A 25,929-nucleotide genomic window follows, 5' to 3' on the forward strand; every position below is an offset into this window, starting at 1 on the left:
GGCAGCTGGGCCACATTTGGGGGCTGCCCCCCACGTGGCAGCTGGGCCACATTTGGGGGCTGCCCCCCACGTGGCAGCTGGACCATGTTAGTGGCCATCCCCGCTGGTGGCAGCTGGATGACAGTCTGGGGCTGCCCCCCAGGTAGGAGCTGGACCACATTTAGGGGCATCCCCCCATGTGGCAGCTGGACCACATTTGGGGGCAGCGCCCCAGGAGGAAGCTGCGCTCCCTGTCTCTGGACAGCTCTTACCCATGGCTGGGCAGAGGCCTGAGGTCCCACAAAGGTGACAGTGGGGACAGAGACAAGGTGCAGTGGCACCTCCACTGCTCTGCTGTTGTTGGAATTCATCACAGCAGTGTCCAGTGGAGTCAAAAAGGATCCAATTAAACCAGCGTCAAGTGTCGGAATCTCCGTCACCATCAACTGAGGAATTCTCTCTGTGGGGAAATGCCCAAATAGAGACTGGGGTGAGATCTGGGGCACTGGGATCACTAGGAGGGTCGCAGTGGAGGAGCAGGAGGAGCTGCTGCCTTACCTGCCGTGGCAGATCGAAAGTGGCAGCGGGGGTTCCGTCACCGCTGAGGCCAGCCCCTCTCCTCTGAGCTCACAATGTCCCTCTGTGACGTTACCCCTGGTGTCACATGCACTGCTCGGTTCCTGCCCCATCACCGGCATTTGGCTGTGATCGTGGTGGTGACAGCTTGAGATTAGTGTGGAGAGCCATGGCCTCTGCCCGTCTCATCATCATCCTCCTTTTGGCCACAATGTTTTGGAAAGTCGATGATGCTCAATGGCAAGAACCAGGACCAGGTGGGTGAGCAAAGCTGAGCAGAATGGGGGGCAAGAAATCAGGCTGTGTCCCCGTGGCCATTGCATGGGGGACGTGCTGGGCAGGGGAAGAACCAGGCAGGTTTTTCCATCATACAACGCTGTTCCCTGCTACATTTACATCCGGCGGCGGAGGCTGAGACACCAGTGAGTAGCTCTCCCACCCCCATCCCAACACGCTCTTTATTCCAGCGCTGCTCTGGGAGGAAGAAGATCGGGGGATTCTTCCATTGCCCTCAGCAGCTCCCATCTCTACAGGCAACTCATGGAATCAGCCAGAGCCCGCAGTGCTGCCCGTGGTCGATCATATGATGACGAATGGGACAAGTGGCCTCAAACATCTGGATATCCCACCCAGATGTCACCCTCCCGGCCGCCACCCCCACCCCCACCTCGATCCTACAGGGGATTTTAGCGGCCTTTCCTCCCTGCAGTCTGTAACATCACCCTCCTGGGACAACAGCTTCTGCCATCAGCTGTGACTGTCAGGGTTTCTATTTATCAAATAAATCAATTAAAACATCATTACTGTGCTGTTTGTGTCACTTTTGGGTGAGTGCTCCAAGAGTCGCCTGTTGAGAGAGGATGATGCCTGGCTGTATCTGTGCAGGGTGTGAAATGCCCATAGGAAATGGCTTCTGCTCTGGAGGGAAAGGAGCTCTTCATGGGGGGAGATGATGGGACAAAGGGGGATGGGTTCAATGGAAAGGAGGGGAGGTTCTTCAGAGGGCACGGAGACGGTTCATTTCGTTCCTCCCCTGGATGGGATGAGATCCCTCCCCCGGGTGACCGTGCTCCCCGTCCATTGGCCGCTCCCAACTGCTCCGCACCCCCCGAACCGGAGCCGTCCCGTTGTGAGGAGTGAGAGCCCCGCACGGAGCGGAACAACCGGCGACATGAGGGCGGCGCCTCAGGGGATGGCGCGAGTCGCCCCGTCTTGTCCGGAGCCGTTGGGCCGTTGCGGGTGCAGCTGTGGGGGCCGCCGCCATTTTGTGTCCGGACTCAGTGCACAAAGGCGGAGCCGCTGCGCCTCCCGCGGCCCCCGACGGCTCCGAATCGAGACCCACAGCCCCTCTTGAAGCGTCTCCATCTGTTTCTCCTCCCCAGCCGCTTTAATCGCCCCCGGGCTCAAACCCGACGTTGTTAATTCCCCCGCCTTGTGCATGGCTCTGTGGGATCGGGCAGCAGTGAGAGTCCCACCGCGCCGAGTGGAGCAGATCGATGGGGGAGGCTAAAAGCTGCTCCTTCTCCAAACAGGAGAGAACGGCAGCAATGTCCTTCTTAGAACCTTCCAACCCACCGATGCCTTTGGAGAAGTAATGCCTCCTGAGGATGTCCTCCTCCTGACAAGGGCAGATATTGACAGTCCCATTCTGCTGCTATCCCAATGGTGGATAGTTTGTCTAGAAGGACTTGCCCAAAGAGCGCTCAGTTCAATGGCTGGTGTGTCTGAAACGTGCCCTGCTTCGTTCTGTGCAGGCCCTGTCAGACGGATGGGGAAGCTGGCAAGATTTTCACCAAGGATGAGGATGATGATGAGACAAAATGCCTGGTGGGTCTATTTCTGTCAGTTACCTGAATTGAGAAACTGACCTACATGCATGGAAAATGCCAATGCTTTTGGAGAAGTAATGCCTCCTGAGGATGTCCTCCTCCTGACAAGGGCAGATACTGACAGTCCCACTCTGCTGCCTTCTTTCTCAAGAGATCAATGGAGATTCCGTAGATGAGCCTGTATTTCAGCAGGGCAGCAGCCGCACGCAGCCCATCTCCACCTTCCCTGGGGGTACAGAGGACATGAGAGCAGCTGGTGCCGCAGGTGAAGGCCGTGCAGAGCTCTGTGGCTGACGGTCGGAGCTTCTGTTGTTGCAGAGCTCTGCTGAGATCGCCTGCTGAGCACGAGGTGAAGCACTGATGCTGCCGTGGTGGTTCTCTACGGACCTCCTTGTGAGGGCGGCTGGGGGTCTGCATTGGGCAGCTGCCTGCAGGCTGTGGGGGCTTCCCATGCAGCCTGGCCCCAGGCCGCAGCCCCATCGGCTGCTGGGGCTGCAGTGTCCCTGCCCGCTGGGGATGTTGCCGGTGTTGGGCAGGGGCATTTGGGGGAGGCATGCCCGGCTTCATCCCCCCAGGGAGGAGCAGCAGGAGTGGTAACTCCTGCCCATCAGCTGGGAGCTGACCCACAACCATGGGGACGACTCCAGGTGGCAGCTGGACCACGTTGGAAGCTGCCCCCCACATGGCAGCTGGATCACATTTGGGGTAGCCCCCCAGGTGGCAGCTGGCTCACATTTAGGGGCAGTGCTCAGGTGGCTGCTGGAGCACAGTTTGTGGCTGCCCCCCAGATGGCAACTGGACCACGTTTGGGGCTGCCCCCCATCTGGCAGCTGCGCTCCCTGTCTCTGCTCACCTCGTACCCATGGCTGGGCAGAGGCCTGAGGTCCCACGAAGATGACAGTGGGGAGAGGGACGGGTTGCAGTGGCACCGCCACTGCTCTGCTGATGTTGGACTTCGCCACTGGGCTCAACTGCCAGGACGTCCCATCCGGATACCGACCCCCACCACCCGAGTCCCCCCAGCCCCATCTACCCACCAGAAAGACCCCACCGACCACCACCTCCACCACCACCCCCAACTCCATCCTATAGGGGATGGTTACGGCCTTCCCTCCCTGAAGTGAGTGACTGCGTCACGCTCCTGGGACAACAGCTTCTGCAATCAGCTGTGACTGTCAGGGTTTCTATTGCAGTTATCAAAGAAATAAATTAAAACATCATTTCCTTACATGTGCCCCATCCCTGCACCATCCCCTGGCACCAGTTGCACCGTTCCGCAGTGACACAGATTGCAGTGTATGATGGAAAGCTCACATGGTACGAAGCATTTAATAGTTTAAATTAATTTAATGTAATTAAACAGAAAGTAACAGAATTTAACATAAAAGAATTTAACATAAAATAATATAAACCAAAATAAAATATCATAAAATAACATAATATAATAGAGTCCAAGGTGTTGTTGGTGGACAGCCCAGGTTTGGAGGTGTAGGGCTGGGGCTGATGTTGGAGCCCCTGGAGCGCTGCTGCTGCAGGAGCCGGCGAGGAGCCCAGGGCTACAGGGATCTTAACTGCTGTCTCTGGCCGTGTCTCCTGCGGTAGCACATGGGCTGTTTCCAGCTTCTCCAAACGCGGCGCTTTGGGTCTGGAGCATCCTGGCCCTGAGGCAGCTTCCTCTTTGTGGCCTGGATGCTGCCATTGCACAGGGCGGTCGGCGCGTGCAGCTCAGTTGGGCTGGGGACAGCTGCCGTACTCTGGCTGTCCAGCTCAGACAGCAGCTTGTCAAGAAACCCAATCACATCCGCGCCAGCAGCATCTTTGGTCCCTTCCGTTTGGATGTTAACGGGGTCCTGGTTCTGCTGGGGGACCTCCTGAAGACTCGCCACTTCTGAAAAGCCAAGAACATCCCCAGATGATGATCACAGCCTTCCCACAGCCACTCGGTGCAGACACCCCCCCCCAGCAGCTCTGAAGCCTCCAAACTCACCACTGTTGAGCCACGCGAGCAGATCATCCATGTCGGAGATGTCATCCGGGATCTCAGAGTTGGATGCTGCTGCTGGAAAAGCAAGAACATCCCCAGTGGGTCAACACCAGCCTTCCCACAGCCACTCAGTGCCAACACCCCCCTTCAAGCTCTACAGCCCCCAGACTCACAGCTGTCCATGGATGTCAGGAGATCCTTGATGTCCTCCGGGATGTCAGAGCTTGGAGTCGCTGCTGGAAAAGCAAGAACATCCCCATTGTGGCAATGCCAGCTTTCCCACAGCCACCCGGTGCGGACAGCCTGCAACCCACCCTGCAGCCCCCAAACTCACCACCAGATCCCGGTGCTGCGGTGCTGCAGGTGAGTGGAGCCGTGGTGGGTTTGGGGCTCACGTTGGTGGGTGCTGAGTTCCCCTGGTCCTTTGTTTGCACCACAGCATCTCCGAGGAGCTGACCTTCCTGTGCCCGGCGGGTGCGCAGGGAGCAGCGCACGGTGATGACCTGATGCTGCCGTGGTGGTTCTCTGCGGACCTTCTTCAGAGGGCGGCTGGGGGTCTGCATTGGGCAGCTGCCTGCAGACCGCGGGCGCTTCCCATGCAGCCTGGCCCCAGGCCGCAGCCCCATCGGCTGCTGGGGCTGCAGTGTCCCTGCCCGCTGGGGATGTTGCCGGTGTTTGGCAGGGGCATTTGGGGGAGGCATGCCCGGCTTCATCCCCCCAGGGAGGAGCAGCAGGAGGGGTAACTCCTGCCCATCAGCTGGGAGCTGACCCACAACCATGGGGACGACCCCAGGTGGCAGCTGGACGTTTGGGGGCTGCCCCCCACGTGGCACCTGGGCCACATTTAGGGGCTGCCCCCCACGTGGCAGCTGGGCCACATTTAGGGGCAGCCCCCCAGGTGGCAGCTGGACCACGTTAGTGGCCATCCCCGCAGGTGGCAGCTGGATGACAGTCTGGGGCTGCCCCCCAGGTAGGAGCTGGAACACACTTTGGGGCTGCCCCCCAGGTACCAGCTGGACCACATTTAGGGGCATCCCCCCAGGTAGCAGCTGGACCACATTTGGGGGCATCCCCCCAGGTAGGAGCTGGACCACATTTAGGGGCATCCCCCCAGGTGGCAGCTGGACCACATTTGGGGGCATCCCCCCAGGTGGCAGCTGGACCACATTTGGGGGCAGCGCCCCAGGAGGAAGCTGCGCTCCCTGTCTCTGGAAACCTCTTACCCATGGCTGGGCAGAGGCCTGAGGTCCCACAAAGGTGACAGTGGGGACAGAGACAAGGTGCAGTGGCACCTCCACTGCTCTGCTGTTGTTGGAATTCATCACAGCAGTGTCCGGTGCAGTCAAAAAGGATACAAATAAAGCAGCGTCAAGTGTCGGAATCTCCGTCACCATCAACTGAGGAATTCTCTCTGTGGGGAAATGCCCAAATAGAGACTGGGGTGAGATCTGGGGCACTGGGATCACTAGGAGGGTCGCAGTGGAGGAGCAGGAGGAGCTGCTGCCTTACCTGCCGTGGCAGATCGAAAGTGGCAGCGGGGGTTCCGTCACCGCTGAGGCCAGCCCCTCTCCTCTGAGCTCACAATGTCCCTCTGTGACGTTACCCCTGGTGTCACATGCACTGCTCGGTTCCTGCCCCATCACCGGCATTTGCTTGGGGCAGATGTTGGGGGGCATTAATGAGGTTAAAACCTGGTACTGCCTGAACCCCCCCCACACCAACAAGTGCTGCCCAAAGCTCCCCAGTGCCCCCTGCTGCTCCCATTGCCTCCCAGTATCAGCATCAACCTCCATGTGCAAAATCAGTGCCCCCCAGCGCTGTCTGTGTCCATCTTTAACCTCCCAGTGCCCCAGGTCAGCACTCAGTGTGTGACCATCTCCTTCCCCAGGCACAAAACAAGGTGATGGGGGCATTGGAAACAGCAGAATTGATGCAGGACATCAGTGAGGAGCTGCAGCTCTTGGCTCAATGCAACCACTACCAGCATCACCTGGTGGGTGTTGGGGTCTGGGGAGGCTTTGGTGCTGCAGGAAGGAGTGCAGGTGTAACAAAGTGAATACGAAGCATTTAATTTAATTTAATTAATTTAATTAAATGTAATTGAACAGAAAGTAACATAGTTTAACATAACAGAATTAAACGTAAAATAACATAGTTTAAAACAAAATTTAACGTAATATAAACCAAAATAAAATATCATAAAATAACATAATAGAGTCCGAGGTGTTGTTGGTGGACAGCCCAGGTTTGGAGGTGTAGGGCTGGGGCTGATGTTGGAGCCCCTGGAGCGCTGCTGCTGCAGGAGCCGGCGAGGAGCCCAGGGCTACAGGGATCTTAACTGCTGTCTCTGGCCGTGTCTCCTGCGGTAGCACATGGGCTGTTTCCAGCTTCTCCAAACGCGGCGCTTTGGGTCTGGAGCATCCTGGCCCTGAGGCAGCTTCCTCTTTGTGGCCTGGATGCTGCCATTGCACAGGGCGGTCGGCGCAGGCAGCTCAGTTGGGCTGGGGACAGCTGCCGTACTCTGGCTGTCCAGCTCAGACAGCAGCTTGTCAAGGAATGCCATCACATCCGTGCCAGCAGCATCTTTGGTCCCTTCCGTTTGGATGTTAACGGGGTCCTGGTTCTGCTGGGGGACCTCCTGAAGACTCGCCACTTCTGAAAAGCCAAGAACATCCCCAGATGATGATCACAGCCTTCCCACAGCCACTCGGTGCAGACACCCCCCCCAGCAGCTCTGAAGCCTCCAAACTCACCACTGTTGAGCCACGCGAGCAGATCATCCATGTCCGAGATGTCATCGGGGATCTCAGAGTTGGATGCTGCTGCTGGAAAAGCAAGAACATCCCCAGTGGGTCAACGCCAGCCTTCCCACAGCCACTCAGTGCCAACACCCCCCTTCAAGCTCTACAGCCCCCAGACTCACAGCTGTTCATGGATGTCAGGAGATCCTTGATGTCCTCCGGGATGTCTGAGCTTGGAGTCGCTGCTGGAAAAGCAAGAACATCCCCATTGTGGCAATGCCAGCTTTCCCACAGCCACCCGGTGCGGACAGCCTGCAACCCACCCTGCAGCCCCCAAACTCACCACCAGATCCCGGTGCTGCGGTGCTGCAGGTGAGTGGAGCCGTGGTGGGTCTGGGGCTCACGGTGGTGGGTGCTGAGTTCCCCTGGTCCTTTGTTTGCACCACAGCATCTCCGAGGGGCTGACCTTCCTGTGCCCGGCGGGTGCGCAGGGAGCAGCGCACGGTGATCACCTGATGCTGCCGTGGTGGTTCTTTGCGGACCTTCTTCAGAGGGCGGCTGGGGGTCTGCATTGGGCAGCTGCCTGCAGACCGCGGGCGCTTCCCATGCAGCCTGGCCCCAGGCCGCAGCCCCATCGGCTGCTGGGGCTGCAGTGTCCCTGCCCGCTGGGGATGTTGCCGGTGTTGGGCAGGGGCATTTGGGGGAGGCATGCCCGGCTTCATCCCCCCAGGGAGGAGCAGCAGGAGGGGTAACTCCTGCCCATCAGCTGGGAGCTGACCCACAACCATGGGGACGACCCCACGTGGCAGCTGGACGTTTGGGGGCTGCCCCCCACGTGGCAGCTGGGCCACATTTGGGGGTAGCCCCCCAGGTGGCAGCTGGACCACGTTAGTGGCCATCCCCGCAGGTGGCAGCTGGATGACAGTCTGGGGCTGCCCCCCAGGTACCAGCTGGACCACATTTGGGGGCATCCCCCCAGGTGGCAGCTGGACCACATTTGGGGGCATCCCCCCAGGTGGCAGCTGGACTACATTTGGGGGCAGCGCCCCAGGAGGAAGCTGCGCTCCCTGTCTCTGGAAACCTCTTACCCATGGCTGGGCAGAGGCCTGAGGTCCCACAAAGGTGACAGTGGGGACAGAGACAAGGTGCAGTGGCACCTCCACTGCTCTGCTGTTGTTGGAATTCATCACAGCAGTGTCCGGTGCAGTCAAAAAGGATACAAATAAAGCAGCGTCAAGTGTCGGAATCTCCGTCACCATCAACTGAGGAATTCTCTCTGTGGGGAAATGCCCAAATAGAGACTGGGGTGAGATCTGGGGCACTGGGATCACTAGGAGGGTCGCAGTGGAGGAGCAGGAGGAGCTGCTGCCTTACCTGCCGTGGCAGATCGAAAGTGGCAGCGGGGGTTCCGTCACCGCTGAGGCCAGCCCCTCTCCTCTGAGCTCACAATGTCCCTCTGTGACGTTACCCCTGGTGTCACATGCACTGCTCGGTTCCTGCCCCATCACCGGCATTTGCTTTGGCTGTGATCGTGGTGGTGACAGCTTGAGATTAGTGTGGAGAGCCATGGCCTCTGCCCGTCTCATCATCATCCTCCTTTTGGCCACCATGTTTTGGAAAGTCATTGCTGCTCAATGGCAAGAACCAGGACCAGGTGGGTGAGCAAAGCTGAGCAGAAAGTGGGGCAAGAAATCAGACTGTGTCCCCGTGGCCATTGCATGGGGGACGTGCTGGGCAGGGGAAGAACCAGGCAGGTTTTTCCATCATACAACGCTGTTCCCTGCTACATTTACATCCGGCGGCGGAGGCTGAGACACCAGTGAGTAGCTCTCCCACCCCCATCCCAACACGCTCTTTATTCCAGCGCTGCTCTGGGAGGAAGAAGATCGGGGGATTCTTCCATTGCCCTCAGCAGCTCCCATCTCTACAGGCAACTCATGGAATCAGCCAGAGCCCGCAGTGCTGCCCGTGGTCGATCATATGATGACGAATGGGACAAGTGGCCTCAAACATCTGGATATCCCACCCAGATGTCACCCTCCCGGCCGCCACCCCCACCCCCACCTCGATCCTACAGGGGATTTTAGCGGCCTTTCCTCCCTGCAGTCTGTAACATCACCCTCCTGGGACAACAGCTTCTGCCATCAGCTGTGACTGTCAGGGTTTCTATTTATCAAATAAATCAATTAAAACATCATTACTGTGCTGTTTGTGTCATGTTTGTGTGAGTGCTCCAAGAGTCGCCTGTTGAGAGAGGATGATGCCTGGCTGTATCTGTGCAGGGTGTGAAATGCCCATAGGAAATGGCTTCTGCTCTGGAGGGAAAGGAGCTCTTCATGGGGGGAGATGATGGGACAAAGGGGGATGGGTTCAATGGAAAGGAGGGGAGGTTCTTCAGAGGGCACGGAGACGGTTCATTTCGTTCCTCCCCTGGATGGGATGAGATCCCTCCCCCGGGTGACCGTGCTCCCCGTCCATTGGCCGCTCCCAACTGCTCCGCACCCCCCGAACCGGAGCCGTCCCGTTGTGAGGAGTGAGAGCCCCGCACGGAGCGGAACAACCGGCGACATGAGGGCGGCGCCTCAGGGGATGGCGCGAGTCGCCCCGTCTTGTCCGGAGCCGTTGGGCCGTTGCGGGTGCAGCTGTGGGGGCCGCCGCCATTTTGTGTCCGGACTCAGTGCACAAAGGCGGAGCCGCTGCGCCTCCCGCGGCCCCCGACGGCTCCGAATCGAGACCCACAGCCCCTCTTGAAGCGTCTCCATCTGTTTCTCCTCCCCAGCCGCTTTAATCGCCCCCGGGCTCAAACCCGACGTTGTTAATTCCCCCGCCTTGTGCATGGCTCTGTGGGATCGGGCAGCAGTGAGAGTCCCACCGCGCCGAGTGGAGCAGATCGATGGGGGAGGCTAAAAGCTGCTCCTTCTCCAAACAGGAGAGAACGGCAGCAATGTCCTTCTTAGAACCTTCCAACCCACCGATGCCTTTGGAGAAGTAATGCCTCCTGAGGATGTCCTCCTCCTGACAAGGGCAGATATTGACAGTCCCATTCTGCTGCTATCCCAATGGTGGATAGTTTGTCTAGAAGGACTTGCCCAAAGAGCGCTCAGTTCAATGGCTGGTGTGTCTGAAACGTGCCCTGCTTCGTTCTGTGCAGGCCCTGTCAGACGGATGGGGAAGCTGGCAAGATTTTCACCAAGGATGAGGATGATGATGAGACAAAATGCCTGGTGGGTCTATTTCTGTCAGTTACCTGAATTGAGAAACTGACCTACATGCATGGAAAATGCCAATGCGTTTGGAGAAGTAATGCCTCCTGAGGATGTCCTCCTCCTGACAAGGACAGTCCCTTTTTTTATTTACAGGCCCACTCTGCTGCCTTCTTTCTCAAGAGATAATGGAGATTCCGTAGACGAGCCTGTATTTCAGCAGGGCAGCAGCCGCACGCAGCCCATCTACACCTTCCATGAGGGCATGGAGGACATGAGAGCAGCTGGCGCTGCAGGTGAACCACAGTTTGGGGCTGCCCCCCAGCTGGCAGCTGCGCTCCCTGTCTCTGCTCACCTCGTACCCATGGCTGGGCAGAGGCCTGAGGTCCCACGAAGATGACAGTGGGGAGAGGGACGGGTTGCAGTGGCACCGCCACTGCTCTGCTGATGTTGGACTTCGCCACTGGGCTCAACTGCCAGGACGTCCCATCCGGATACCGACCCCCACCACCCGAGTCCCCCCAGCCCCATCTACCCACCAGAAAGACCCCGCCGACCACCACCTCCACCACCACCCCCAACTCCATCCTATAGGGGATGGTTACAGCCTTCCCTCCCTGAAGTGAGTGACTGCGTCACGCTACTGGGACAACAGCTTCTGCAATCAGCTGTGACTGTCAGGGTTTCTATTGCAGTTATCAAAGAAATAAATTAAAACATCATTTCCTTACATGTGCCCCATCCCTGCACAATCCCCTGGCACCAGTTGCACCGTTCCGCAGTGACACAGATTGCAGTGTATGATGGAAAGCTCACATGGTACGAAGCATTTAATAGTTTAAATTAATTTAATGTAATTAAACAGAAAGTAACAGAGTTTAACATAAAAGAATTTAACATAAAATAATATAAACCAAAATAAAATATCATAAAAATAACATAATATAATAGAGTCCAAGGTGTTGTTGGTGGACAGCCCAGGTTTGGAGGTGTAGGGCTGGGGCTGATGTTGGAGCCCCTGGAGCGCTGCTGCTGCAGGAGCCGGCGAGGAGCCCAGGGCTACAGGGATCTTAACTGCTGTCTCTGGCCGTGTCTCCTGCGGTAGCACATGGGCTGTTTCCAGCTTCTCCAAACGCGGCGCTTTGGGTCTGGAGCATCCTGGCCCTGAGGCAGCTTCCTCTTTGTGGCCTGGATGCTGCCATTGCACAGGGCTGTCGGCTCGTGCAGCTCAGTTGGGCTGGGGACAGCTGCCGTACTCTGGCTGTCCAGCTCAGACAGCAGCTTGTCAAGGAATGCCATCACATCCGCGCCAGCAGCATCTTTGGTCCCTTCCGTTTGGATGTTAACGGGGTCCTGGTTCTGCTGGGGGACCTCCTGAAGACTCGCCACTTCTGAAAAGCCAAGAACATCCCCAGATGATGATCACAGCCTTCCCACAGCCACTCGGTGCAGACACCCCCCCCCAGCAGCTCTGAAGCCTCCAAACTCACCTCTGTTGAGCCACGCGAGCAGATCATCCATGTCCGAGATGTCATCCGGGATCTCAGAGTTGGATGCTGCTGCTGGAAGAGCAAGAACATCCCCAGTGGGTCAACACCAGCCTTCCCACAGCCACTCAGTGCCAACACCCCCTTCAAGCTCTACAGCCCCCAGACTCACAGCTGTTCATAGATGTCAGGAGATCCTTGATGTCCTCCGGGATGTCTGAGCTTGGTGTCGCTGCTGGAAAAGCAAGAACATCCCCATTGTGGCAATGCCAGCTTTCCCACAGCCACCCGGTGCGGACAGCCTGCAACCCACCCTGCAGCCCCCAAACTCACCACCAGATCCCGGTGCTGCGGTGCTGCAGGTGAGTGGAGCCGTGGTGGGTTTGGGGCTCACGTTGGTGGGTGCTGAGTTCCCCTGGTCCTTTGTTTGCACCACAGCATCTCCGAGGGGCTGACCTTCCTGTGCCCGGCGGGTGCGCAGGGAGCAGCGCACGGTGATGACCTGATGCTGCCGTGGTGGTTCTCTGCGGACCTTCTTCAGAGGGCGGCTGGGGGTCTGCATTGGGCAGCTGCCTGCAGACCGCGGGCGCTTCCCATGCAGCCCCCCACGTGGCAGCTGGGCCACATTTGGGGGCTGCCCCCCACGTGGCAGCTGGGCCACATTTGGGGGTAGCCCCCCAGGTGACAGCTGGACCACACTTTGGGGCTGCCCCCCACATGGCAGCTGGACCACATTTAGGGGCAGCCCCCCAGGTGGCAGCTGGACCACGTTAGTGGCCATCCCCGCAGGTGGCAGCTGGATGACAGTCTGGGGCTGCCCCCCAGGTAGGAGCTGGACCACACTTTGGGGCTGCCCCCCAGCTGGCACCTGGATCACATTTAGGGGCATCCCCCCAGGTAGCAGCTGGACCACATTTGGGGGCATCCCCCCAGGTGGCAGCTGGACCACATTTGGGGGCAGCGCCCCAGGAGGAAGCTGCGCTCCCTGTCTCTGGAAACCTCTTACCCATGGCTGGGCAGAGGCCTGAGGTCCCACAAAGGTGACAGTGGGGACAGAGACAAGGTGCAGTGGCACCTCCACTGCTCTGCTGTTGTTGGAATTCATCACAGCAATGTCCAGTGGAGTCAAAAAGGATCCAATTAAACCAGCGTCAAGTGTCGGAATCTCCGTCACCATCAACTGAGGAATTCTCTCTGTGGGGAAATGCCCAAATAGAGACTGGGGTGAGATCTGGGGCACTGGGATCACTAGGAGGGTCGCAGTGGAGGAGCAGGAGGAGCTGCTGCCTTACCTGCCGTGGCAGATCGAAAGTGGCAGCGGGGGTTCCGTCACCGCTGAGGCCAGCCCCTCTCCTCTGAGCTCACAATGTCCCTCTGTGACGTTACCCCTGGTGTCACATGCACTGCTCGGTTCCTGCCCCATCACCGGCATTTGCTTTGGCTGTGATCGTGGTGGTGACAGCTTGAGATTAGTGTGGAGAGCCATGGCCTCTGCCCGTCTCATCATCATCCTCCTTTTGGCCACAATGTTTTGGAAAGTCATTGCTGCTCAATGGCAAGAACCAGGACCAGGTGGGTGAGCAAAGCTGAGCAGAATGGGGGGCAAGAAATCAGGCTGTGTCCCTGTGGCCATTGCATGGGGGACGTGCTGGGCAGGGGAAGAACCAGGCAGGTTTTTCCATCATACAACGCTGTTCCCTGCTACATTTACCTCCGGCGGCGGAGGCTGAGACACCAGTGAGTAGCTCTCCCACCCCCATCCCAACACGCTCTTTATTCCAGCGCTGCTCTGGGAGGAAGAAGATCGGGGGATTCTTCCATTGCCCTCAGCAGCTCCCATCTCTACAGGCAACTCATGGAATCAGCCAGAGCCCGCAGTGCTGCCCGTGGTCGATCATATGATGACGAATGGGACAAGTGGCCTCAAACATCTGGATATCCCACCCAGATGTCACCCTCCCGGCCGCCACCCCCACCCCCACCTCGATCCTACAGGGGATTTTAGCGGCCTTTCCTCCCTGCAGTCTGTAACATCACCCTCCTGGGACAACAGCTTCTGCCATCAGCTGTGACTGTCAGGGTTTCTATTTATCAAATAAATCAATTAAAACATCATTACTGTGCTGTTTGTGTCACTTTTGGGTGAGTCCTCCAAGAGTCGCCTGTTAAGAGAGGATGATGCCTGGCTGTATCTGTGCAGGGTGTGAAATGCCCATAGGAAATGGCTTCTGCTCTGGAGGGAAAGGAGCTCTTCATGGGGGGAGATGATGGGACAAAGGGGGATGGGTGCAATGGAAAGGAGGGGAGGTTCTTCAGAGGGCACGGAGACGGTTCATTTCGTTCCTCCCCTGGATGGGATGAGATCCCTCCCCCGGGTGACCGTGCTCCCCGTCCATTGGCCGCTCCCAACTGCTCCGCACCCCCCGAACCGGAGCCGTCCCGTTGTGAGGAGTGAGAGCCCCGCACGGAGCGGAACAACCGGCGACATGAGGGCGGCGCCTCAGGGGATGGCGCGAGTCGCCCCGTCTTGTCCGGAGCCGTTGGGCCGTTGCGGGTGCAGCTGTGGGGGCCGCCGCCATTTTGTGTCCGGACTCAGTGCACAAAGGCGGAGCCGCTGCCCCTCCCGTGGCCCCCGACGGCTCCGAATCGAGACCCACAGCCCCTCTTGAAGCGTCTCCATCTGTTTCTCCTCCCCAGCCGCTTTAATCGCCCCCGGGCTCAAACCCGACGTTGTTAATTCCCCCGCCTTGTGCATGGCTCTGTGGGATCGGGCAGCAGTGAGAGTCCCACCGCGCCGAGTGGAGCAGATCGATGGGGGAGGCTAAAAGCTGCTCCTTCTCCAAACAGGAGAGAACGGCAGCAATGTCCTTCTTAGAACCTTCCAACCCACCGATGCCTTTGGAGAAGTAATGCCTCCTGAGGATGTCCTCCTCCTGACAAGGGCAGATATTGACAGTCCCATTCTGCTGCTATCCCAATGGTGGATAGTTTGTCTAGAAGGACTTGCCCAAAGAGCGCTCAGTTCAATGGCTGGTGTGTCTGAAACGTGCCCTGCTTCGTTCTGTGCAGGCCCTGTCAGACGGATGGGGAAGCTGGCAAGATTTTCACCAAGGATGAGGATGATGATGAGACAAAATGCCTGGTGGGTCTATTTCTGTCAGTTACCTGAATTGAGAAACTGACCTACATGCATGGAAAATGCCAATGCGTTTGGAGAAGTAATGCCTCCTGAGGATGTCCTCCTCCTGACAAGGACAGTCCCTTTTTTTATTTACAGGCCCACTCTGCTGCCTTCTTTCTCAAGAGATAATGGAGATTCCGTAGACGAGCCTGTATTTCAGCACGGCAGCAGCCGCACGCAGCCCATCTACACCTTCCATGAGGGCACGGAGGACATGAGAGCAGCTGGCGCTGCAGGTGAACCACAGTTTGGGGCTGCCCCCCAGCTGGCAGCTGCGCTCCCTGTCTCTGCTCACCTCGTACCCATGGCTGGGCAGAGGCCTGAGGTCCCACGAAGATGACAGTGGGGAGAGGGACGGGTTGCAGTGGCACCGCCACTGCTCTGCTGATGTTGGACTTCGCCACTGGGCTCAACTGCCAGGACGTCCCATCTGGATACCAACCCCCACCACCCGCGTCCCCGCAGCCCCATCTACCCACCAGAAAGACCCCACCGACCACCACCTCCACCACCACCCCCAACTCCATCCTATAGGGGATGGTTACGGCCTTCCCTCCCTGAAGTCAGTGACTGCGTCACGCTCCTGGGACAACAGCTTCTGCAATCAGCTGTGACTGTCAGGGTTTCTATTGCAGTTATCAAAGAAATAAATTAAAACATCATTTCCTTACATGTGCCCCATCCCTGCACAATCCCCTGGCACCAGTTGCACCGTTCCGCAGTGACACAGATTGCAGTGTATGATGGAAAGCTCACATGGTACGAAGCATTTAATAGTTTAAATTAATTTAATGTAATTAAACAGAAAGTAACAGAGTTTAACATAAAAGAATTTAACATAAAATAACATAATATAAACCAAAATAAAATATCATAAAATAACATAATAGAGTCCGAGGTGTTGTTGGTGGACAGCCCAGGTTTGGAGGTGTAGGGCTGGGGCTGATGTTGGAGCCCCTGGAGCGCTGCTGCTGCAGGAGCCGGCGAGGAGCCCAGGGCTACAGGGATCTTAACTGCTGTCTCTGGCCGTGTCTCCTGCGGTAGCACATGGGCTGTTTCCAGCTTCTCCAAACGCGGCGCTTTGGGTCTGGAGCATCCTGGCCCCGAGGCAGCTTCCTCTTTGTGGCCTGGATGCTGACATTGCACAGGGCTGTCGGCTCGTGCAGCTCAGTTGGGCTGGGGACAGCTGCCGTACTCTGGCTGTCCAGCTCAGACAGCAGCTTGTCAAGAAACCCAATCACATCCGCGCCAGCAGCATCTTTGGTCCCTTCCGTTTGGATGTTAACGGGGTCCTGGTTCTGCTGGGGGACCTCCTGAAGACTCGCCACTTCTGAAAAGCCAAGAACATCCCCAGATGATGATCACAGCCTTCCCACAGCCACTCGGTGCAGACACCCCCTCCCAGCAGCTCTGAAGCCTCCAAACTCACCACTGTTGAGCCACGCGAGCAGATCATCCATGTCGGAGATGTCATCCGGGATCTCAGAGTTGGATGCTGCTGCTGGAAAAGCAAGAACATCCCCAGTGGGTCAACGCCAGCCTTCCCACAGCCACTCAGTGCCAACACCCCCCTTCAAGCTCTACAGCCCCCAGACTCACAGCTGTCCATGGATGTCAGGAGATCCTTGATGTCCTCTGGCATGTCTGAGCTTGGTGTCGCTGCTGGAAAAGCAAGAACATCCCCATTGTGGCAATGCCAGCTTTCCCACAGCCACCCGGTGCGGACAGCCTGCAACCCACCCTGCAGCCCCCAAACTCACCACCAGATCCCGGTGCTGCGGTGCTGCAGGTGAGTGGAGCCGTGGTGGGTTTGGGGCTCACGTTGGTGGGTGCTGAGTTCCCCTGGTCCTTTGTTTGCACCACAGCATCTCCGAGGGGCTGACCTTCCTGTGCCCGGCGGGTGCGCAGGGAGCAGCGCACGGTGATGACCTGATGCTGCCGTGGTGGTTCTCTGCGGACCTTCTTCAGAGGGCGGCTGGGGGTCTGCATTGGGCAGCTGCCTGCAGACCGCGGGCGCTTCCCATGCAGCCTGGCCCCAGGCCGCAGCCCCATCGGCTGCTGGGGCTGCAGTGTCCCTGCCCGCTGGGGATGTTGCCGGTGTTGGGCAGGGGCATTTGGGGGAGGCATGCCCGGCTTCATCCCCCCAGGGAGGAGCAGCAGGAGGGGTAACTCCTGCCCATCAGCTGGGAGCTGACCCACAACCATGGGGACGACTCCAGGTGGCAGCTGGACGTTTGGGGGCTGCCCCCCACGTGGCAGCTGGGACACATTTGGGGGCTGCCCCCCACGTGGCAGCTGGGCCACATTTAGGGGCAGACCCCCAGGTGGCAGCTGGACCACGTTAGTGGCCATCCCCGCAGGTGGCAGCTGGATGACAGTCTGGGGCTGCCCCCCAGGTACCAGCTGGACCACATTTGGGGGCATCCCCCCAGCTGGAAACTGCGCTCCCTGTCTCTGGACACTTCTTACCCATGGCTGGGCAGAGGCCTGAGGTCCCACAATGGTGACAGTGGGGACAGAGACAAGGTGCAGTGGCATGTTGGACTGCATCACAGCAATGTCCAGTGGAGTCAAAAAGGATCCAATTAAACCAGCGTCAAGTGTCGGAATCTCCGTCACCATCAACTGAGGAATTCTCTCTGTTGGGAAATGCCCAAATAGAGACTGGGGTGAGATCTGGGGCACTGGGATCACTTGGAGGGTCGCAGTGGAGGAGCAGGAGGAGCTGCTGCCTTACCTGCCGTGGCAGATCGAAAGTGGCAGCGGGGGTTCCGTCACCGCTGAGGCCAGCCCCTCTCCTCTGAGCTCACAATGTCCCTCTGTGACGTTACCCCTGGTGTCACATGCACTGCTCGGTTCCTGCCCCATCACCGGCATTTGCTTGGGGCAGATGTTGGGGGGCATTAATGAGGTTAAAACCTGGTACTGCCTGAACCCCCCCAGAACAAGTGCTGCCCAAAGCTCCCCAGTGCCCCCTGCTGCTCCCATTGCCTCCCAGTATCAGCATCAACCTCCATGTGCAAAATCAGTGCCCCCCAGCGCTGTCTGTGTCCATCTTTAACCTCCCAGTGCCCCAGGTCAGCACTCAGTGTGTGACCATCTCCTTCCCCAGGCACAAAACAAGGCGATGGGGGCGTTGGAAACAGCAGAATTGATGCAGGACATCAGTGAGGAGCTGCAGCTCTTGGCTCAATGCAACCACTACCAGCATCACCTGGTGGGTGTTGGGGTCTGGGGGGGCTTTGGTGCTGCAGGAAGGAGTGCAGGTGTAACAAAGTGAATACGAAGCATTTAATTTAATTTAATTAATTTAATTAAATGTAATTGAACAGAAAGTAACATAATTTAACATAACAGAATTAAACGTAAAATAACATAGTTTAAAACAAAATTTAACGTAATATAAACCAAAATAAAATATCATAAAATAACATAATAGAGTCCGAGGTGTTGTTGGTGGACAGCCCAGGTTTGGAGGTGTAGGGCTGGGGCTGATGTTGGAGCCCCTGGAGCGCTGCTGCTGCAGGAGCTGGCGAGGAGCCCAGGGCTACAGGGATCTTAACTGCTGTCTCTGGCCGCGTCTCCTGCGGTAGCACATGGGCTGTTTCCAGCTTCTCCAAACGCGGCGCTTTGGGTCTGGAGCATCCTGGCCCCGAGGCAGCTTCCTCTTTGTGGCCTGGATGCTGCCATTGCACAGGGCGGTCGGCGCGTGCAGCTCAGTTGGGCTGGGGACAGCTGCCGTACTCTGGCTGTCCAGCTCAGACAGCAGCTTGTCAAGGAATGCCATCACATCCGCGCCAGCAGCATCTTTGGTCCCTTCCGTCTGGATGTTAACGGGGTCCTGGTTCTGCTGGGGGACCTCCTGAAGACTCGCCACTTCTGAAAAGCCAAGAACATCCCCAGATGATGATCACAGCCTTCCCACAGCCACTCGGTGCAGACACCCCCCCCCCAGCAGCTCTGAAGCCTCCAAACTCACCTCTGTTGAGCCACGCGAGCAGATCATCCATGTCGGAGATGTCATCGGGGATCTCAGAGTTGGATGCTGCTGCTGGAAAAGCAAGAACATCCCCAGGGGGTCAACGCCAGCCTTCCCACAGCCACTCAGTGCCAACACCCCCCTTCAAGCTCTACAGCCCCCAGACTCACAGCTGTCCATGGATGTCAGGAGATCCTTGATGTCCTCCGGGATGTCTGAGCTTGGTGTCGCTGCTGGAAAAGCAAGAACATCCCCATTGTGGCAATGCCAGCTTTCCCACAGCCACCCGGTGCGGACAGCCTGCAACCCACCCTGCAGCCCCCAAACTCACCCCCAGATCCCGGTGCTGCGGTGCTGCAGGTGAGTGGAGCCGTGGTGGGTTTGGGGCTCACGGTGGTGGGTGCTGAATTCCCCTGGTCCTTTGTTTGCACCACAGCATCTCCGAGGGGCTGACCTTCCTGTGCCCGGCGGGTGCGCAGGGAGCAGCGCACGGTGATCACCTGATGCTGCCGTGGTGGTTCTCTGCGGACCTTCTTCAGAGGGCGGCTGGGGGTCTGCATTGGGCAGCTGCCTGCAGACCGCGGGCGCTTCCCATGCAGCCTGGCCCCAGGCCGCAGCCCCATCGGCTGCTGGGGCTGCAGTGTCCCTGCCCGCTGGGGATGTTGCCGGTGTTGGGCAGGGGCATTTGGGGGAGGCATGCCCGGCTTCATCCCCCCAGGGAGGAGCAGCAGGAGGGGTAACTCCTGCCCATCAGCTGGGAGCTGACCCACAACCATGGGGACAACCCCAGGTGGCAGCTGGACGTTTGGGGGCTGCCCCCCACGTGGCAGCTGGGCCACATTTGGGGGCTGCCCCCCACGTGGCAGCTGGGCCACATTTAAGAGCAGCCCCCCAGGTGGCAGCTGGGCCACGTTAGTGGCCATCCCCGCAGGTGGCAGCTGGATGACAGTCTGGGGCTGCCCCCCAGGTGGCAGCTGGACCACATTTAGGGGCATCCCCCCAGGTGGCAGCTGGACCACATTTGGGGGCATCGCCCCAGCTGGAAGCTGCACTCCCTGTCTCTGGACACCTCTTACCCATGGCTGGGCAGAGGCCTGAGATCCCACAAAGGTGACAGTGGGGACAGAGACAAGGTGCAGTGGCACCTCCACTGCTCTGCTGTTGTTGGAATTCATCACAGCAATGTCCAGTGGAGTCAAAAAGGATCCAATTAAACCAGCGTCAAGTGTCGGAATCTCCGTCACCATCAACTGAGGAATTCTCTCTGTGGGGAAATGCCCAAATAGAGACTGGGGTGAGATCTGGGGCACTGGGATCACTAGGAGGGTCGCAGTGGAGGAGCAGGAGGAGCTGCTGCCTTACCTGCCGTGGCAGATCGAAAGTGGCAGCGGGGGTTCCGTCACCGCTGAGGCCAGCCCCTCTCCTCTGAGCTCACAATGTCCCTCTGTGACGTTACCCCTGGTGTCACATGCACTGCTCGGTTCCTGCCCCATCACCGGCATTTGCTTGGGGCAGATGTTGGGGGGCATTAATGAGGTTAAAACCTGGTACTGCCTGAACCCCCCCAGAACAAGTGCTGCCCAAAGCTCCCCAGTGCCCCCTGCTGCTCCCATTGCCTCCCAGTATCAGCATCAACCATGTGCTAAATCAGTGCCCCCCAGCGCTGTCTGTGTCCATCTTTAACCTCCCAGTGCCCCAGGTCAGCACTCAGTGTGTGACCATCTCCTTCCCCAGGCACAAAACAAGGCGATGGGGGCGTTGGAAACAGCAGAATTGATGCAGGACAACAGTGAGGAGCTGCAGCTCTTGGCTCAATGCAACCACTACCAGCATCACCTGGGGGGTGTTGGGGTCTGGGGGGGCTTTGGTGCTGCAGGAAGGAGTGCAGGTGTAACAAAGTGAATACGAAGCATTTAATTTAATTTAATTAATTTAATTAAATGTAATTTAACAGAAAGTAACATAGTTTAACATAACAGAATTAAACGTAAAATAACATAGTTTAAAACAAAATTTAACGTAATATAAACCAAAATAAAATATCATAAAATAACATAATAGAGTCCGAGGTGTTGTTGGTGGACAGCCCAGGTTTGGAGGTGTAGGGCTGGGGCTGATGTTGGAGCCCCTGGAGCGCTGCTGCTGCAGGAGCTGGCGAGGAGCCCAGGGCTACAGGGATCTTAACTGCTGTCTCTGGCCGTGTCTCCTGCGGTAGCACATGGGCTGTTTCCAGCTTCTCCAGACGCGGCGCTTTGGGTCTGGAGCATCCTGGCCCTGAGGCAGCTTCCTCTTTGTGGCCTGGATGCTGCCATTGCACAGGGCTGTCGGCTCGTGCAGCTCAGTTGGGCTGGGGACAGCTGCCGTACTCTGGCTGTCCAGCTCAGACAGCAGCTTGTCAAGAAACCCAATCACATCCGCGCCAGCAGCATCTTTGGTCCCTTCCGTTTGGATGTTAACGGGGTCCTGATTCTGCTGGGGGACCTCCTGAAGACTCGCCACTTCTGAAAAGCCAAGAACATCCCCAGATGATGATCACAGCCTTCCCACAGCCACTCGGTGCAGACACCCCCCCCGGCAGCTCTGAAACCTCCAAACTCACCTCTGTTGAGCCACGCGAGCAGATCATCCATGTCGGAGATGTCATCGGGGATCTCAGAGTTGGATGCTGCTGCTGGAAAAGCAAGAACATCCCCAGGGGGTCAACGCCAGCCTTCCCACAGCCACTCAGTGCCAACACCCCCTTCAAGCTCTACAGCCCCCAGACTCACAGCTGTCCATAGATGTCAGGAGATCCTTGATGTCCTCCGGGATGTCTGAGCTTGGTGTCGCTGCTGGAAAAGCAAGAACATCCCCATTGTGGCAATGCCAGCTTTCCCACAGCCACCCGGTGCGGACAGCCTGCAACCCACCCTGCAGCCCCCAAACTCACCACCAGATCCCGGTGCTGCGGTGCTGCAGGTGAGTGGAGCCATGGTGGGTTTGGGGCTCACGTTGGTGTGTGCTGAGTTCCCCTGGTCCTCTTTGCACACCACAGCATCTCCGAGGGGCTGACCTTCCTGTGCCCGGCGGGTGCGCAGGGAGCAGCGCACGGTGATGACCTGATGCTGCCGTGGTGGTTCTCTGCGGACCTTCTTGTGAGGGCGGCTGGGGGTCTGCATTGGGCAGCTGCCTGCAGACCGCGGGCGCTTCCCATGCAGCCTGGCCCCAGGCCGCAGCCCCATCGGCTGCTGGGGCTGCAGTGTCCCTGCCCGCTGGGGATGTTGCCGGTGTTGGGCAGGGGCATTTGGGGGAGGCATGCCTGGCTTCATCCCCCCAGGGAGGAGCAGCAGGAGGGGTAACTCCTGCCCCTCAGCTGGGAGCTGACCCACAACCATGGGGACAACCCCAGGTGGCAGCTGGACGTTTGGGGGCTGCCCCCCACGTGGCAGCTGGGCCACATTTGGGGGCTGCCCCCCACGTGGCAGCTGGGCCACATTTGGGGGCTGCCCCCCACGTGGCAGCTGGGCCACATTTGGGGGCTGCCCCCCACGTGGCAGCTGGGCCACATTTAGGGGCAGCCCCCCAGGTGGCAGCTGGACCACGTTAGTGGCCATCCCCGCTGGTGGCAGCTGGATGACAGTCTGGGGCTGCCCCCCAGGTAGGAGCTGGACCACATTTGGGGGCATCCCCCCAGGTGGCAGCTGGACCACATTTGGGGGCAGCGCCCCAGGAGGAAGCTGCGCTCCCTGTCTCTGGAATCCTCTTACCCATGGCTGGGCAGAGGCCTGAGGTCCCCCAAAGGTGACAGTGGGGACAGAGACAAGGTGCAGTGGCACCTCCACTGCTCTGCTGTTGTTGGAATTCATCACAGCAATGTCCAGTGGAGTCAAAAAGGATCCAATTAAACCAGTGTCAAGTGTCGGAATCTCCGTCACCATCAACTGAGGAATTCTCTCTGTGGGGAAATGCCCAAATAGAGACTGGGGTGAGATCTGGGGCACTGGGATCACTAGGAGGGTCGCAGTGGAGGAGCAGGAGGAGCTGCTGCCTTACCTGCCGTGGCAGATCGAAAGTGGCAGCGGGGGTTCCGTCACCGCTGAGGCCAGCCCCTCTCCTCTGAGCTCACAATGTCCCTCTGTGACGTTACCCCTGGTGTCACATGCACTGCTCGGTTCCTGCCCCATCACTGGCATTTGCTTTGGCTGTGATCGTGGTGGTGACAGCTTGAGATTAGTGTGGAGAGCCATGGCCTCTGCCCGTCTCATCATCATCATCCTTTTGGCCACAATGTTTTGGAAAGTCATTGCTGCTCAATGGCAAGAACCAGGACCAGGTGGGTGAGCAAAGCTGAGCAGAATGGGGGGCAAGAAATCAGGCTGTGTCCCCGTGGCCATTGCATGGGGGACGTGCTGGGCAGGGGAAGAACCAGGCAGGTTTTTCCTTGTGCGCTGTAGCATCTCCTTCCTTTGTGCCCATCAAAGACCTGCAGTAAGAAGGGCCTGAATGGCCAAATGCTGCTCCATGTGGAACAAGACGGCATTGCACACGTTTAATGGAAATTTCTCTCGTCTGTTTCTTATTGTAGATAATTACCCGGGTTCATTTAACGCTGTTCCCTGGTCGGATGGTGCTCCTGTTCCTGAGGTGGAACCCAGAGGTGATTGCAAGCGCACAGCCTTGGGGGGCTCCCCCTCTTCTTTTCCTCTATTCCCTTTCCGTGTTTGACACGAGCTGCTCTGTTCTGTTTGGTTACAGGTGTGAATGGAGGGGAATGGGATGCAGAATCTCAGCCACCTCTTGTAGCAGAACCGAGAGTGGATGGTATGGGTAAGTGAGAGCACAGAGCTGCATGTGCCCCGTCCCTGCACCATCCCCTGGCACCAGTTGTGCCGTTCCGCAGTGATATGGATTGCAGTGTATGATGGAAAGCTCTCATGGTTCTTGTAGAAGTGCCTCCAGAGAGGTCTGTGCCAAAGCCAAAGTTGGATGACGTGCTGGAGCCCCGTTGGTATCCCAGTGGTGAGTAGTCTGTCTGGATGGACTTCCCCAAAGAGCGCTCAGTTCAATGGCTGGTGTGTCTGAAACGTGCCCTGCTTCGTTCTGTGCAGGCCCTGTCAGACGGATTGGGAAACTGAGAAGGATTTCACCAAGGATGAGGACGATGACCAGACAAAATGAAGTGCCTGGTGGGTCTATTTCTGTCAGTTACATGAACTGGGAAACTGACCTACATATACATACGCAAAATACTGATGCCTTTGGAGAAGTAATGCCTCCTGAGGATGTCCTCCTCCTGACAAGGGCAGATACTGACAGTCCCACTCTGCTGCCTTCTTTCTAAAGAGATCAACGGAGATTCTGTAGACAAGCCCGTGTTTCAGCAGGGCAACAGCCGCACACAGGACATCTCCAACTTCCCTGATGACACGGAGGACATGAGAGCAGCTGGCGCTGCAGGTGAAGGCCGTGCAGAGCTCTGTGGCTGACGGTCGGAGCTTCTGTTGTTGCAGAGCTCTGCTGAGATCACCTGCTGGGCACGAGGTGCAGAACTGACCAGAGTTGTTCCTTCATTTACAGCTGATAAAGAAGCCAACAATGGGATCCTTTTGAGAGATGCCCCCATGTATTGCTTGAAGGGCGCTATAGCTGTATTTGTTCCCGTGATCCTGGCCATAATCGGCTGTTTCATTTATATCCGATGGCGGAGGCAGAGACACCAGTGAGTAGCTCCCCCTTCCCAGCACACTCTTTATTCCACTTCTGCTCCAGGCGGAAGGAGAGCGGGGCATTTAGCCGTGCCCTCAGCAGCTCCCATCTCTACAGGCAACTCACGGAAATGGCGAAAGCCCGCATTGCTGCCCGTGGTGGATCACCATATGCAGACAGACGTCCCGCCCGGATGCCGCCCCCCCCGCGTTCCCCCAGCCCCATCTACTCACCAGAAAGACCCCGCCGGCCGCCACCCCCACCACCACCCCCACCTCGATCCTACAGGGGATTTTAGCGGCCTTTCCTCCCTGCAGTCTGTAACATCACCCTCCTGGGACAACAGCTTCTGCCATCAGCTGTGACTGCCAGGGTTTCTATTGCAATTATCAAACATCAAATTATCAAATAAATCAATTAAAACATCATTACTGTGCTGTCTGTGTCACTTTTGGGTGAGTCCTCCAAGAGTCGCCTGTTGAGAGAGGAGGAGGCCTGGCTGTATCTGTGCAGGGTGTGAAATGGCTTCTGCTCTGGAGGGAAAGGAGCTCTTCATGGGGGGAGATGATGGGACAAAGGGGACCGGTGCTCTTTAACATCTTTATTAATGACATCGATGAGGGAATGGAGTGCACCCTCAGCAAGTTTGCTGATGACACCAAGCTGAGTGGTGCTGTCGATACGGTGGAGGGAACAGATGCCATTCAGAGGGACCTTGACAGGCTGGAAAGCTGGGCTCGGGTGAACCTAATGAGGTTCAATACGGCAAAGTGCAAGGTTTTGCACTTGGGCTGGAAGAACCCCAGGCACCTGTACAGGCTGGGAGGAGTGGTCCTTGAGAGCAGCTCGGCTGAGAAGGACCTGGGGGTCCTGATGGACGAGAGACTCAACATGAGCCAGCAGTGCGCTCTGGCAGCCCGGAAAGCAAATGGGATCCTGGGCTCCATCAGGAGAGGGGTGGTCAGCAGGGATAGGGAGGTGATTGTCCCTCTCTACTCTGCTCTTGTGAGGCCCCATCTGTTGTACCGTGTCCAGGTGTGGAGCCCTCAGTACAAGAAAGACATGGAGATTTTGGAAAGGGTCCAGAGGAGGGACAGGAAGATGATCAGGGGGCTGGAGCACCTCCCCTATGAGGACAGGCTGAGGGAGTTGGGTTTGTTCAGCCTGGAGAAGAGAAGGTTGCGGGGTGACCTCATTGCAGCCTTTCAATACCTGAAGGGAACTTACTCTTCCCTTAAACTCTTGGAAAGGGCTGACAATAGCCAGGACACGGGGAAATGGTTTT

At 57.7% G+C, this 25,929-nt stretch overlaps 8 protein-coding genes and 1 long non-coding RNA gene across 10 annotated transcripts; 2 read left to right on the top strand and 7 right to left on the bottom strand.

Annotated features, from left to right (window-relative positions):
* Nucleotides 1–676: 676 nt before the first annotated feature.
* On the top strand, nucleotides 677–25,033 carry LOC146759107 (uncharacterized). The gene is made up of 8 exons (XM_085510109.1): nucleotides 677–812; nucleotides 23,524–23,595; nucleotides 23,694–23,765; nucleotides 23,886–23,957; nucleotides 24,047–24,124; nucleotides 24,282–24,395; nucleotides 24,516–24,657; nucleotides 24,762–25,033. Exons 1-8 carry the CDS (start codon nucleotides 725–727, stop codon nucleotides 24,940–24,942), a joined length of 819 nt encoding a protein of 272 aa, XP_085366235.1. The 5' UTR covers nucleotides 677–724; the 3' UTR covers nucleotides 24,943–25,033.
* LOC146759108 (uncharacterized) lies at nucleotides 3,941–5,762 on the bottom strand. Of its 2 annotated transcripts, none has more exons than XM_085510094.1 (3): nucleotides 4,542–4,554; nucleotides 4,372–4,443; nucleotides 3,941–4,272 (listed from the first exon to the last, which is right to left on the bottom strand). In XM_085510094.1, the coding sequence occupies exons 1-3, from the start codon at nucleotides 4,549–4,551 to the stop codon at nucleotides 3,941–3,943; spliced, it is 414 nt and encodes a 137-aa protein (XP_085366220.1). In that variant the 5' UTR covers nucleotides 4,552–4,554. The 2 variants fall into 2 exon arrangements, 1 of the variants encoding a protein (XP_085366220.1); XR_014932210.1 differs by having other exon boundaries at nucleotides 4,175–4,272; nucleotides 4,542–5,762.
* Nucleotides 6,962–8,368, bottom strand: LOC146759109 (uncharacterized). Its single transcript, XM_085510096.1, has 3 exons — nucleotides 7,292–8,368; nucleotides 7,122–7,193; nucleotides 6,962–7,023 (listed from the first exon to the last, which is right to left on the bottom strand). The coding sequence occupies exon 1, from the start codon at nucleotides 8,366–8,368 to the stop codon at nucleotides 7,307–7,309; it is 1,062 nt and encodes a 353-aa protein (XP_085366222.1). The 3' UTR covers nucleotides 6,962–7,023; nucleotides 7,122–7,193; nucleotides 7,292–7,306.
* On the top strand, nucleotides 8,796–9,306 carry LOC146759110 (uncharacterized). The gene is made up of 2 exons (XR_014932219.1): nucleotides 8,796–8,928; nucleotides 9,040–9,306. It is a non-coding gene; the product is annotated as an uncharacterized LOC146759110 (long non-coding RNA).
* On the bottom strand, nucleotides 11,246–11,868 carry LOC146759111 (uncharacterized). The gene is made up of 2 exons (XM_085510132.1): nucleotides 11,803–11,868; nucleotides 11,246–11,703 (listed from the first exon to the last, which is right to left on the bottom strand). Exons 1-2 carry the CDS (start codon nucleotides 11,831–11,833, stop codon nucleotides 11,372–11,374), a joined length of 363 nt encoding a protein of 120 aa, XP_085366258.1. The 5' UTR covers nucleotides 11,834–11,868; the 3' UTR covers nucleotides 11,246–11,371.
* Nucleotides 11,946–16,092, bottom strand: LOC146759112 (uncharacterized). The gene is made up of 2 exons (XM_085510780.1): nucleotides 12,133–16,092; nucleotides 11,946–12,034 (listed from the first exon to the last, which is right to left on the bottom strand). Exons 1-2 carry the CDS (start codon nucleotides 12,974–12,976, stop codon nucleotides 11,946–11,948), a joined length of 933 nt encoding a protein of 310 aa, XP_085366906.1. The 5' UTR covers nucleotides 12,977–16,092.
* LOC146759113 (uncharacterized) lies at nucleotides 15,979–17,518 on the bottom strand. The gene is made up of 4 exons (XM_085510781.1): nucleotides 16,741–17,518; nucleotides 16,580–16,642; nucleotides 16,410–16,481; nucleotides 15,979–16,310 (listed from the first exon to the last, which is right to left on the bottom strand). Exons 1-4 carry the CDS (start codon nucleotides 17,516–17,518, stop codon nucleotides 15,979–15,981), a joined length of 1,245 nt encoding a protein of 414 aa, XP_085366907.1.
* LOC146759114 (uncharacterized) lies at nucleotides 18,528–20,452 on the bottom strand. The gene is made up of 5 exons (XM_085510782.1): nucleotides 20,326–20,452; nucleotides 19,291–20,223; nucleotides 19,130–19,192; nucleotides 18,960–19,031; nucleotides 18,528–18,859 (listed from the first exon to the last, which is right to left on the bottom strand). The coding sequence occupies exons 1-5, from the start codon at nucleotides 20,450–20,452 to the stop codon at nucleotides 18,528–18,530; spliced, it is 1,527 nt and encodes a 508-aa protein (XP_085366908.1).
* On the bottom strand, nucleotides 21,743–22,876 carry LOC146759115 (uncharacterized). Its single transcript, XM_085510783.1, has one exon. The coding sequence runs from the start codon at nucleotides 22,874–22,876 to the stop codon at nucleotides 21,743–21,745; it is 1,134 nt and encodes a 377-aa protein (XP_085366909.1).
* Nucleotides 25,034–25,929: the final 896 nt, after the last annotated feature.

Source organism: Coturnix japonica, chromosome 10, assembly GCF_054131305.1.
Source record: "Coturnix japonica strain WE chromosome 10, WE-NBRP24, whole genome shotgun sequence".
Taxonomy (NCBI): domain Eukaryota; kingdom Metazoa; phylum Chordata; class Aves; order Galliformes; family Phasianidae; genus Coturnix; species Coturnix japonica.

Bases quoted from the DNA above. Each gene is read 5' to 3' on its own strand.
- LOC146759108 (XM_085510094.1), bottom strand. The intron at 4,273-4,371 runs GTGAGTTTGGAG...TTGGCTTTTCAG, and splicing joins GCTCGCGTGGCTCAACAGTG to AAGTGGCGAGTCTTCAGGAG.
- LOC146759109 (XM_085510096.1), bottom strand. From the start codon at position 8,368: ATGGTGACGGAGATTCCGACACTTGACGCTGCTTTATTTGTATCCTTT.
- LOC146759114 (XM_085510782.1), bottom strand. From the start codon at position 20,452: ATGGGGCAGGAACCGAGCAGTGCATGTGACACCAGGGGTAACGTCACA. The intron at 19,193-19,290 runs GTGAGTTTGGGG...TTGCTTTTCCAG, and splicing joins CGCAGCACCGGGATCTGGGG to CAGCGACACCAAGCTCAGAC. The intron at 18,860-18,959 runs GTGAGTTTGGAG...TTGGCTTTTCAG, and splicing joins GCTCGCGTGGCTCAACAGAG to AAGTGGCGAGTCTTCAGGAG.
- LOC146759115 (XM_085510783.1), bottom strand. From the start codon at position 22,876: ATGGTGACGGAGATTCCGACACTTGACACTGGTTTAATTGGATCCTTT.
- LOC146759112 (XM_085510780.1), bottom strand. From the start codon at position 12,976: ATGGTGACGGAGATTCCGACACTTGACGCTGGTTTAATTGGATCCTTT. The intron at 12,035-12,132 runs GTGAGTTTGGGG...TTGCTTTTCCAG, and splicing joins CGCAGCACCGGGATCTGGTG to CAGCGACACCAAGCTCAGAC.
- LOC146759113 (XM_085510781.1), bottom strand. From the start codon at position 17,518: ATGCCACTGCACCTTGTCTCTGTCCCCACTGTCACCATTGTGGGACCT. The intron at 16,482-16,579 runs GTGAGTCTGGGG...TTGCTTTTCCAG, and splicing joins CCTGACATCCATGGACAGCT to CAGCAGCATCCAACTCTGAG. The intron at 16,311-16,409 runs GTGAGTTTGGAG...TTGGCTTTTCAG, and splicing joins GCTCGCGTGGCTCAACAGTG to AAGTGGCGAGTCTTCAGGAG.
- LOC146759107 (XM_085510109.1), top strand. From the start codon at position 725: ATGGCCTCTGCCCGTCTCATCATCATCCTCCTTTTGGCCACAATGTTT. The intron at 23,596-23,693 runs GTGATTGCAAGC...GTTTGGTTACAG, and splicing joins TCCTGAGGTGGAACCCAGAG to GTGTGAATGGAGGGGAATGG. The intron at 23,958-24,046 runs GTGAGTAGTCTG...CGTTCTGTGCAG, and splicing joins GCCCCGTTGGTATCCCAGTG to GCCCTGTCAGACGGATTGGG.
- LOC146759111 (XM_085510132.1), bottom strand. From the start codon at position 11,833: ATGGATGATCTGCTCGCGTGGCTCAACAGAG. The intron at 11,704-11,802 runs GTGAGTTTGGAG...TTGGCTTTTCAG, and splicing joins GCTCGCGTGGCTCAACAGAG to AAGTGGCGAGTCTTCAGGAG.